Raw genomic sequence first — 12,805 nt, 5'->3', positions numbered from 1 at the left:
GTTTTCAAAGCCAGACTTTCTAGGGGCATGTCTTCCCAGTACAGGACACCCAGGCTGGTGACCCTGGTGTGGAACTCAGACACCTCACTCTTTGGGGAAGATCTCAATAACGGTGGTATCCCTCCTGTCTGTGGGTTGCTTACCTGAGAGTATAGATCCTGACTATATTGTCTGTGCCTTCTCACCCATCTCATGCTGGTTTATTCTTTATGGCTAACTGTGGGAAATCTTTTCTAGTAATCTTCAGGCTGTTATCATAATTTCTTTTTAAGTAGTAATTTTGATGTGCTAATGGGAAGAGATGGGTTCAGGATCTTCCTATTCCACCATTTTGGCTACCACCTGTGTTTACTAAATTATTTTATGATAGCTTTTTTTTTTTTTTTTGATGAAGACATTTCCATTTTCATATGGAAAAACCATAGCAAATAGTGAGGTTTTCTATATATAATGTCAGCTGCAAATAGTGAGTTTTACTTCTTCCAATGTGGATGTCTTTTACTTGCCTAAGTGCCCTGGCTAGGACTTAATACCATGTTGAATAGAAATGATGAAAGTCAATCTTTGCTGTGTGGTTTAGAAAGAAGTCAGAAAACTCACATAAACCCAATGTATTTTGTATCCAGTTGTCTGGATTGGAGGTCACCTAACCTGGTTGCATAAATGTGGAAAAGAATGAGATACTCTACTAGCATAAATTACAAGTAAAAACCTAAGTCAAGGGCTAGAGTAGACTCATTATTCATGGTGCTAATGAACTGAATGGGATCTAAGGTCAGAAAGTTCAGATCCTAGTGGTTTCTTTTATAAAGACTAAGATACCTCTCCATGAGGTGCCCTAACTCTGAAAACTTCAGAAATCAGTGTATTGAAGATAGGGTCAATTCAGTTCAGTCACTCAGTCATGTCTGACTCTTTGCAACCCCATGAACTGTAGCACACCAGGCCTCCCTGTCCATCAATAACTCCCAGAGTCCACCCAAACCCATGTCCATTGAGTCAGTGATGCCATCCAACCATCTCATCCTCTGTTGTCCCCTTCAATCCTTCCCAGCATCAGGGTCTTTTCAAATGAGTCAGCTCTTTGTAGCAGGTAGCCAAAGTATTGGAGTTTCAGCTTCATCATCAGTCCTACCAATGAACACTCAGGACTGATTTCCTTTAGGATGGACTGGTTGGAACTCCTTGCAGTCCAAGGGACTCTCAAGAGTCCTCTCCAACACCACAGTTCAAAAGCATCAATTCTTTGGTGCTCAGCTTTCTTTATAGTCCAACTTTTACATCCATACATGACCACTGGAAAAACCATAGCCTTGACTAGACAGACCTTTGTTGACAAAGTAATGTCTCTGCTTTTCAATATGCTATCTAGATTGGTCATAACTTTCCTTCTGAGGAGTAAGCATCTTTCAATTTCATGGCTGCAATCACCATCTGCAGTGATTTGGGAGTCCAAAAAAATAAAGTCTGACACTGTTTCCACTGTTTCCCCATCTATTTCCCATGAAGTGATGGGACCAGATGCCATGATCTTAGTTTTCTGAATGTTGAGCCTTAAGCCAACTTTTTCACTCTCCTCTTTCACTTTCATCAAAAGGCTCTTTAGTTCCTCTTCACTTTCTGCCATAGGGTGGTGTCATCTGCATATCTGAGGTTATTGATATTTCTCCCGGCAATCTTGATTGATGCTTGTGCTTCCGCCAGCCCAGCGTTTCTCATGATGTACTCTGCATATAAATTAATGTTTGAAGTTAATCTCGGAATATTTTTCAATGAAAAAATAGTATAAAAAGGCAGTATATGCAAGAGGAACCCAGGTTCAGTGCCTTGATAATGTGTAATTTTATCCTTGTATCCTTGGAATAAAAAATAACCTAAATACCATAGGGAAACAATGAACAGTCTTTCTAGAGAGAGATTGTATTTTAAATTGAGTGGATATACTGTATTATTTTATTTATTAAATGTAAGCCATCCATAATGGGAGTGAGCTTTGGGATACTTTGCTTAGTTTTAGATAAGCACATTGAGATGAGATGCTTGTGCTCAGTCCTGTCGGACTCTTTGCAACCTCATGGACTGTAGCCCACCAGACTCCTATGACTGTGGAATTTTCCAGGCCAGAATACTGGAGTGGGGTGCCATTTCCTTCTCCAGGGGATTTTTCCAACCCAGTGATCAAACCCAGGTCTCTTGTGTCTCCTGCTTTGGCAGGCAGATTCTTTACTACTAATGCCACCAAAGGTTATATACATTTTCTCAATTTGCTTCAGAGACCTCTTCTCTGGTCTTTATTTCTCACACTGTATGGTCATCTGTTAAGCCTTACCTCTACTCTATAAACTACCAGCATTAAAATGGCCATCTGCCCTATATTCCTCCACTGAATCTATATACCAGTATCATAAAACTGATAGAATTTTACAAAGTTAGGCTGACTTATTAATGAAGTAGTGAGAGATTCAAGAAATTCTCTGCTTACTAAGTGTATAAGGCAGATGAAACAAATGCCAAAATCAAGAATTAAAGGGAGGGAGAGCAGGCATCAGTACTGATATTGACAAAAATCCTCCAATTTCTGTAACGCTTTGCAAAAAAAATAGATAAAAGAAATATAGAACAATGCAAATAGTGAAACTTACTAAACAACTTAAATAGAAGTATTGAAACTAAAAAAAAAATAATCAAAGAATTATTTTTACAAAAGACTGAGAGCAGATGTTTTTTATCTGTTCTAACAAAAAAAAAAAAAAACAAAAACACGATCCTTCACAAATTCTTCAGAAAATAGAAAAGAAAAATGTTATCCAACTCATTCCTTAAAGTCCGTATTAATCTAATACCAAAAACTATGAAAAGATGTTACACAAATTATTGATGAATATCTCTCATAAGCATGGACACATGTCTTCTCAAAGTAAGGACAAACCGTTCAGCAGTGGACATAAAAGGTGAAACAGCATGAGCAGTTTATCCCAGGAATGCAAATTTGGTTTAACATCTGAAAATTAATAGGATTTAACATTAATAGGATAAATGATAAAACCACATGATCATTTCAATTAGTGTAACAAAAGAAATTGAGAAAATGCACATCCATTAAATTTGAACATTCTCACCACATGAAGACTAGCAATAAACTCCTTAAACACAATAAAAAAGAAACCTATTTTAAACCTACAGCTTACATGAAACTTACTGATAAAAAGTTGAATCCTTTTTTTCTTGAAGTTCACAATTCTTGACTTACTTACATACCTCACATGCGTATGGAAAAATTAGTTATTCTTGGAAACTAGTGCATGAATAACCAGGAAAAACTCCTATTTTTCCATCGCTCACTAACTTTGAGGTTTAACATTATTGATTGACCACTGGTGTGAAGTGACTTAGAACACATGGAAACACTTTGTTCAGTGGTGATCATACTGACTTTTTAATATCTAATTTTAGAAGGGTATGCTGTAACCTAATTCACTCTGAACTGTATACTTGGAAAAATTTTCTAGTTGTATCCAGGACATCTTAATAAAAAAATATTACATAGAATTTAGAATAAAGGAACACAATTTAAATAAGATAGTTAGAAAAGACAGAAAATATCAATACAATGTAAGTATTTTGGGGTACTGACAAATTGTAGAAGTAATTAATATATTAGGAACCAGGAAGCATTAAAACCTATGCTTCTAGAAATATTTGCCTCTGAAGGAACATTTTCATTTCCAGGGGAAAATGACACTTGCCATAGCAACAACAGCAACAAAATTGGGATCTAAAAACTGTAAGATACATAGCTAACTTTAATTTTCAAAGAAAAATTGTAGAGACATCTTAACCTAGAGAAGAAGAAAAATAAAAAAACCTTATACACTATATTTGGGCTTCTTATATATACAGTTCAATGCACAGAGAAAATGAACCCAGTTCTACAACTGTTGAAAGAATAAATGTGTTGCCTAATAAAAACATGTCATTTTTGTTCAAATACAGAGGAAATAAATACAAATTCTAAAACTGCATATGCTAAGTACGTGCAGCACTTTTTTCTTCTTTTTTTTGTTCCCATTAACAAAATGAAGACAGTCTAAGGAACTCAGGTAATTCCCTGGCAATCTAGTGGTTAGGACTGTTAGCTCTCACTTCTGAGGGCTCAGGTTCAATCTCTGGCTGGAAAACTAAAATCCTGGAGCCAAAAAAGAAAAAATGACCAAAAAAAATCCCAAGAATGAATAAACTTTGAAATGATAGTGGAATAACTACTGCATTCACTTAATTGTGGAAAACAATCACAATTATATTTAAAAACTACATTATACGCATGATAACATAAAATATGAAACAATACTAACAGATTTGTGGATGTGATAAGTGCTAGTGAATTATTATATTTCTTTTTTTTCCATTTGTCTTGTAATTTTTATTTTATTTTTTTATAATTAATTATTTATTTATTTATTATATTTCTAATTGTCCCATTTTTTATGTTAAAGAATTAAGAATCTGGTTAAATTTTAATTAAAAACCATGATAAAAGGGAACTCTATTTTTCATATTTTGATATTTTAAGAGACTAATGGCAAGAAAAAGGTTACTTAATTATACTCTATATTATAGTTTGTTGTTAAATTCTCCTTTGATATTTATGAAATCTGGACATATATATTGGGAAATCTATCGACCAACACATGCTTTAAAAATATTTACCATTACTGTATCTTCTAGACCTCTGTGGAACTTCTTCTATGAAAGAAGTAACCCTGACTTTTGTCTCCTGTTATGCTAGTGTATGTCAAAGGAGAGTCACTTTTCATACTAGAATGTTTCAAACATATTAACTCTGAAATTTTAAAAAATGAGCTATAGGCTTCCTTCTCACTTCTGAGAAAGACATCTATCATCAATAGTGTTTAAGTACTTTGGTCAAAGTCTATAAATTTAAGCTTTTACTGAGGTCTACACATAGATACAATATTTTTCTCTGTTTTAAAAAAAAACTACTCATGATTTTCAATTTTATTTTTGCTTTCAGTTGAGGTTTTTGGTCTAGTCCTCAGAAGACACATTGTTCTGGGTATTTCTTGCTATTTACTAACTTTATAATAGTAGATACATCTAAGAATCCAGCTGCCAATGCAGGAGACATAGGCAACATGGGTTCAATCCCTGGGATGGGAAGATCCCCTGGAGAAGGAAATACCCCCCCCCAGTATTTTTTAATTAATTTTTTAATTGAAGGATAATTGCTTTACAGAATTTTGCTGTTTTCTGTCAAACCTCAACATGAATCAGCCATAGGTATACATATATCCCCTCCCACCTGAACCCCCTCCCATCTCCCTCCCCATCCCAACCCCTCTGGAATATTACTCAGCCATAAAGAGGAACATCTTTGAGTGAGTTCCAATGAGGTGGGTGAACCTAGAACCTATTAAACAGAGAGAAATAAGTCAGAGAAAGATAAACATCATATTCTAATGCATATAAATGAAATCTAGAAACATGGTACTGAAGAATTTATTCACAAGGCAGCAATGGAGAAACAGAGAATAGACTTATGGACATGGGGAAAGGGGAGGAGAGGGTGAGATGTATGAAGAGAGTAACATGGAAACTTACATTACCATGTGTAAAATGGATGGCTGATGGGAATTTGCTGTATGGCTCAGGAATCTCAAAAAGGGGCTCTGTGTCAACCCTCCAGTATTCTTGCCTGGAAATTTCCATAGACAGCCTGGCAGGCTATATAGTCCATGGGGTCACAAAAAGTCAGACATAGTTGAGCACACACACACTATTACACACTAATCTTCCTGAACCCCAAGTGTTTACCCATTTGTTGTTGTTTAGTCTTTAAGTCAACGGAGAAGGCAATGGCACCCCACTCCAGTACTCTTGCCTGGAAAATCCCATGGACAGAGGAGCCTGGTAGGCTGCAGTCCATGAGGTCGCTAGGAGTCGGACACGACTGAGCAACTTCACTTTCACTTTTCAGTTTCATGCATTGGAGAAGGAAATGGCAACCCACTCCATTATTCTTGCCTGGAGAATCCCAGGGGCAGAGGAGCCTAATGGACTGCCATTTATGGGGTCGCAAAGAGTTGAACACGACTGAAGCGACTTAGCAGCAGCAGCAGTCTCTAAGTCAAGTCTGATTCTTTTGCAACATCATGGACTGTAGCCTGCTAGGCTCCTCTCTCCATGGTATTCTCCAGGTAAGAATATTGGAGTGGGTTGCCATTGCCTTCTCTAGGAGATCTCCCTGATCCAGGGATCAAACCTGTGCCTCCTACATTGGCAGGCAGATTCTTTACCACTGAGCAAACAGGGAAGCCCTCATCGACCCAGTAGGTAAAAATAAAATAGCTATCTAGTCTCTCATCCAGAGTGGTTGTAAGGGTGAAATGAATATTGAAACACTTCATTACCTGTGATACAAAATGTTCCTGGTTTTTCTCATATCTCATTGAGGTTTAAATCTCATCCTTATCTGATATACCCTTCCCATCTTTTAAGACACCCTCCACTTGTTAAGTTTGGCATCTCCTAGAATTTAGTCCTCACCTCATTTCTCATTTCTCCATTTAAGTCCCTTGTGAAATCTCCTTAGTCTACCTCAGTTGTGTTGCTGGCCCTCAAGTATCCTCCCTGTACTGCAGAATCATACATCTGTCTTGAATGTTTAAGAGACATCATGGACTTAACCTGTATGTACTTCTTCCCCAGTATTTTCTAACTCAGTAAGTGGCACTGGCATTTTTCAAGTTACTCCTACCTGAAAACTTGGAGTTATACTTGTCCCTTTGTTCTCATATCTTTGCATGGACTATTAGTAAATCTTGTTTGATTACATTTTAAATTTACAGCACATTTTAGATTTAATTCTTTCTCCACATGTCATATACCACCACCATAGCCACTCAGAGCATCTAATGCCTGCTTGAACAACAACCTTTTTAATTGATCTCCATGTTCCCACATACCCTGGTTCTTTATATCAGTTTTCCACACAACAACCAGAATGCATCTTTTCAAATGCCAGTTAGATCATGTTATTCTCCTCAATAGCATAGTCTCCTGACCTTTCAGCACACTGGGAATAAAACCTAAGTTTCTTCCTATTGACTACTGCATCCTACATAATCTAGCTGCTCATGCCTTAACTCTCCCACTGGGGTTGCTTTGCTAAGAATCGCAGGTCAACTTGAAGCTCGTTAAACAGTCAAGACAGGCTCTGTCTCTAGTTTTTGTATCCATTTTTCAGACTACCAAAAATAGTCTTTTCCAAGACGCTTCCAGGGTTCCTCACCTTTAGTTACATGTCTCTTAAACTCATGTTTGCAGAGAAATCTTCCCTTATCAACTCACCTAAAAATATACCCTTCTGTATAACCTTAGCCTGCTTAATAGATGGAAAATGTAATAACTAGTTTTCACTCTTCCATATTTGCAATATCTTTATCTTAAGAGTATGGACAAGAAGAAGAACTAAAAGAAAATGATTATGTGACTAAAACCAGAATCACTTTGCAGACAAAGGTTCATATAGGTAAAGCTATGGTTTTTCCAATAGCCATGTTTGCATGTGAGAATTGGATCATAAAGAAGAATGAGCGCTAAAGAATTGATGCTTTCAAATTGTGGTGCTGGAGAAGGCTCTTGAGAGTCCCTTGGACAGCAGGGAGATCAAACCAGTCAGTCCTAAAGGAAATCAACCCTGAATATTCATTGGAAGGACTGATGCTAAAGCTTAAGTTCCAGTACTTTGGCCAGCTGATGCAAAGAGAAAACTTATTAGAAAAGACCATGATGCTGGGAAAGACTTAAGGCTATAGGACAAGGGGGCAGCAGATGATGAGATAGTTAGATAGCACCACCAACTTGATGGACAATAATTTGAGCACACTCCTGGAGATAATGGACAACAAAGGTACCTGGTGTGCTACAGGCCATGGGATTGCAAAGAGATACAACTTAGAAACTGAATAACAATAGCATTGGGACTGCATCTTGTATGGAGGACAAATCAACCAGGGATCTGACCAGAGGATTCCCACAGTTTGCTCACTTAAATTCTGTTTAAGGCTACAGTTGTTTTTAACATTTTGGCATTGGTGAAAGAGTTGGCAGTGTTTACTGGCATATGTAAAATGTTTCTAAACAGTGATAATGATAAACTGTTACTTCTTTGTTACAAGCATAGAAGTTATGATCTTTCAGCAGCTTATGGTTATACTACCAAGTAAAAGTTATATTTCTTGAAAATTTGTATTATATTTCATTTGCATTTTATTGTTGGTCATATACTCCTATTTTAGTTCCTGGGGAAAAACGTGAATAAGTTTGTTTGTTTGCATTATACTATGCCATCAGACAATTTTCAAAACATGGGGTTATGTTTGATCACAAATCAAAGCAATTAGTATAGTATATATAGTCCTCCAACTCGTTGGAAAAGATCCTGATGCTGGGAAAGATTGAAGGCAGGAGAAGAAGGGGACGATAGAGGATGAGATGGTTGGATGGCATCACCGACTCAATGGACATGAGTTTGAGCAAATTCCAGGAGATGGTGAAGAACAGGGAAGCCTGGTTTGCTGTAGTCCATGGGATAGGAAAAGGAGTACATCAAGGCTGAATATTGTCACCCTGCTTATTTAACTTACACGCAGAGTACATCATGAGAAATTCTGGGCTGGAAGAAGCACAAGCTGCAATCAAGATTGCCAGGAGAAATATCAATAACCTCAGATATGCAGATGACACCACCCTTATGGCAGAAAGTGAAGAGGAACTGAAAAGCCTCTTGATGAAGGTGAAAGAGGAGAGTGAAAAAGTTGGCTTCAAACTCAACATTCAGAAAACGAAGATCATGGCATCTGGTCCCATCACTTCATGGGAAATAGATGGGGAAACAGTATCAGACTTTATTTTTGGGGGCTCCAAAATCACTGCAGATGCTGATTGCAGCCATGAAATTAAAAGACACTTACTCCTTGGAAGAAAAGTTATGACCAACCTAAATAGCATATTGAAAAGCAGAGACATTACTTTGTCAACAAACAGACATACTTTGTCAAGGCTATGGTTTTTTCAGTGGTTCTGTGTGGATGTGAGAGTTGGACTGTGAAGAAAGCTGAGCGCCGAAGAATTGATGCTTTTGAACTGTGGTGTTGGAGAAGACTCTTGAGAGTCCCTTGGACTGCAAGGAGATCCAACCAGTCCATTCTGAAGGAGATCAGCCTTGGGATCTTTGGAAGGAATGATGCTAAAGCTGAAACTCCAGTCCTTTGGCCACCTCATGCAAAGAGTTGACTCATTGGAAAAGACTCTGATGCTGGGAGGAATTGGGAACAGGAGGAGAAGGGAACGACAGAGGATGAGATGGCTGGATGGCATCACTGACTCGATGGACATGAGTCTGAGTGAACTCCGGGAGTTGGTGATGGACAGGAATGCCTGGCATGCTGCGATTCATGGGGTCCCAAAGAGGCAGACACGACTGAGCAACTGAACTGAACTCAACTGATGGGATCTCAAAGAGTCAGACACTACTGAGCAACTGAACAATAGTAGTATAAAAATAGTATATTCTATATATATGTATATAATATCATGGGGCTTCCCAGATTTCACTAGTGTTAAGGACCCACCTGCCAAAGCAAGGGAGGAAAGAGATGCAGCTTCAATCCCTGTCTCAGGAGGATCCCCTGGAGGAGAGCATAGCAACCCATTCCAGTATTCTTGCCTGAAGAATTCCATGGACAGAGGAGCCTGGTGAGCTATGGTCCATAGGATGGCATGCAGTCAAACACAACTAAAGCAACTTAGCACACACATAGTATATTACATGGTACATAAATTAGAATCATTAAAATATTGAAATAACATGTGTGATTATTATTGCAATAAATGGGTAAAAATATCATTCTCAGATAAAATAGCTTACTGCATACTCAAGGCATAGTCCATGAGTTGACTTGACTAATTGACTTAATCATGTGCCTAAATACTCAGTAATGGCAATCTGACATTTTCAAAAGCATTGATTTATTTTTGTTTTCAGATTTTTAAATTTATAACATTATACATTTCATGTGTACTGTATTATATCTTGACTTCTGTATAAATTTCAATGTGCTCACCACCAAAGACTTTGTCTCCATCCCTCCCCATACAGTTGACCCCCTTTATCCTTTTCACCTTTCCCCCACCCTCTTTCCCTCCAGTAATCACTTCTTTTTTCTCTGTATCTGTTTTTGTTTTGGTTTGTTCTTATTTGTTTTAAGAAAAAAAAATTCACCTGTGAGTGAAATCCTATGATAGTTGCCTTTCTTCATCTGACATTTCATTCAGCCTGAGCCCCATCCACATTGTCACAAATGACAAGTTTCTTTCTTTTTCTTTTTATGACTAAGTGGTGTTACATTGTATATATCTTTTTAATCCATTTATCTGTCTGTGGGTACTTAGATTTTTTTCCACATCTTGGCTATTGTAAATAGTGCTGCAGTGAACATAGGAGTGCGTGTATTTTTTCAAACTTGTGTTCTTGTTTGCTTTGGATAAATACTCAGAAGTGAAATAGCTGGATAATATGGTAGTTCTATTCTTAATTTAGTGAGGAACCTCTACAGTGTGTTCCACTGTTGCTGCACCAACTTATATTCCCACCAGAAGTGTATGAAGATTCACTTGTCTCCATCCTCTCTAACACTTCTCATTTCTTGCCTTGCTTTCTAGTAGCCATTCTAAAAGGGGTAAAGTGATCGTTCATTGTGGTTGTGATTTTAATTTCCCTAATAGTGATGTTCAACCATCTGTATGGTTGGCTATCCATATGTCTTCTTTGGAAAAATATCTATTCAACTTCTCTCCCTGTTATTTTATTTATTTATTTATTTTTTTGGTATGAGTTAGTTATATATTTAAGAGTTAACCGCTTTCAGTTATGATTTGCAGATATCTTTTCCAAAATATGTTTTAATTAGGTTGATGGTTTTCTTTGCTGTGCAAATCCAGCTTGTATCCCATTTATTTATTTGTGCTTTTGTTTCCCTTGCCAGAGAAGACATACTCAGAATAATATTTCTAAGGTCAGTGTTAGTGTACTGCTTATATACTTATTACAGCTTATTAGAGTGTCCTGGAAGAAGTATATAGTTGGGTCTTATTTTTTAATTCATTCAGTCACTCTGTGTCTTGATCAACTAATTCAACCCATTTATATTTAGGGTGATTATTAATAGATGAGGTCTTAGTACTTCATTTTATCTTTTGTTTTCTGGTTTCTCTATATCTGTATTATTCCTTTCTCCTTGTGTTTTTCTGCAATTTTAGTTTGATAGTTTTGTATGATTTTCTCTGTTTCCTCTTATGTTTCATATCTCTTCTTTAGATTTATGTTTTGTGGTTACCATGAGGTTGGTATAAAACATCTCATAGATAAAGTAGTCATTTTCTGATGATATCGTCTTCATTTGTCTATACAAGTCCCATGTTTTTCCTCTTTCCTTTTAGTTTTATCAAATTACCAAATTATGCCTTTTAACATTGTGAGTTCTTTACCGATTTGAAGTGGTTATTTATTTTTACTGCTTTTATTTCCCTTGACCTTTATGATACAATTAAGTATTTAACAACCTAGTCTGATATAGAGTTGCAGTTTTCTGATTCTAGTACCTTACTCAAAGTTTTTCCTTACATTTGCCTTTTTTGTCCCAGGTAGAAGCACTCCTTTCAACAGTTCTTGTAAGACAGGTCCAGTGTTGACGGAATTCCTCAGCTTTTGTTTGTCTGGAAAACCCTTTATTTCTCCTTCATATATGAATGAAAGCCTTGCTGAATAGAGTATTCTTAGGTGAAAGGTTTTATCTTCCAGGATTCTGAATGTCATCTGAGCTCTCCTTGCATATATAGTTTCTGCTAAGTAATTTGCTGCTAGCCTAATGGGGGTATATCTATAGATTACCATCCTTCTTTTCCCTGGATGTCTTTACAGTTCTTTGTCACTGACTTTTACAATTTAGATATAATGTGTCTCAGAGAAGGTATCTTTGGAGGTAGTTAGGAGTTTTCTTAGCTTCATGGCCTTTTATACCTAGTTTCCACCCCAGGTTTGGGACATTCTCAGCTCCAATGGCACCCCACTCCAGTACTCTTGCCTGGAAAATCCCATGGATGGAGGAGCCGGCAAGGCTGGAGTCCATGGGGTCGCTGAGGGTCGGACACGACTGAGCGACTTCACTTTCACTTTTCAGTTTCATGCACTGGAGAAGGAAATGGCAACCCACTCCAGTGTTCTTGCCTGGAGAATCCCAGGGATAGGGGAGCCTGGTGGGCTGCCATCTATGGGGCCACACAGAGTCGGACATGACTGAAGTGACTTAGCAGCAGCAGCAGCTCCTATTTCTTTGAATGTACTCTCTGTTTTCTTCTCCCTCTCTTTTCCCTCTGGATCTTCCTTATTTTAATATTGCTCTTCTAATAGAATTGGATAGTTTTCAAATAATTTTTTCACTGAAATTCTCTCTTCTCCTCTACCTGTATCATTTCAAAATTCCCATCATCTAGCTCACTAATCCTCTCTTCCATGTCGTCTGTTCTATTTCCATTGCTTTTAATGTATTCTTCATCTCTTTGAGGTTTTTCGCTTCAGAATTTGATTTTTTTAGAATTTCAATTCCTGTAGTAAAGTGTTTCTTCTGCTGATTAATTTTATTTCTGAGCTCAATGAACTGCCTTTCTGAGTTTTCTTATAGCTCTTTGAGTTTCTTTATGACAATTGTCTTGAATTCTCTGTCAG

General features: G+C 37.3%; 1 protein-coding gene across 1 annotated transcript in view; it reads right to left on the bottom strand.

Annotated features, from left to right (window-relative positions):
* LOC133233381 (histone H2B type 1-C/E/F/G/I-like) overlaps window positions 1–12,594 on the bottom strand; it is a 30,818-nt gene extending 18,224 nt beyond the window's left edge. Inside the window, exon 1 of the mRNA XM_061393155.1 lies at window positions 12,544–12,594. Coding sequence (XP_061249139.1) covers window positions 12,544–12,594 — 51 coding nt within the window. The remainder of the gene's footprint in view (window positions 1–12,543) is intronic.
* Window positions 12,595–12,805: the final 211 nt, after the last annotated feature.

Source organism: Bos javanicus, chromosome 20, assembly GCF_032452875.1.
Source record: "Bos javanicus breed banteng chromosome 20, ARS-OSU_banteng_1.0, whole genome shotgun sequence".
Lineage (NCBI taxonomy): Eukaryota > Metazoa > Chordata > Mammalia > Artiodactyla > Bovidae > Bos > Bos javanicus.
Note: the sequence above shows the minus strand (reverse complement) of the source record. Positions and strands in the feature narration are given on the sequence as shown.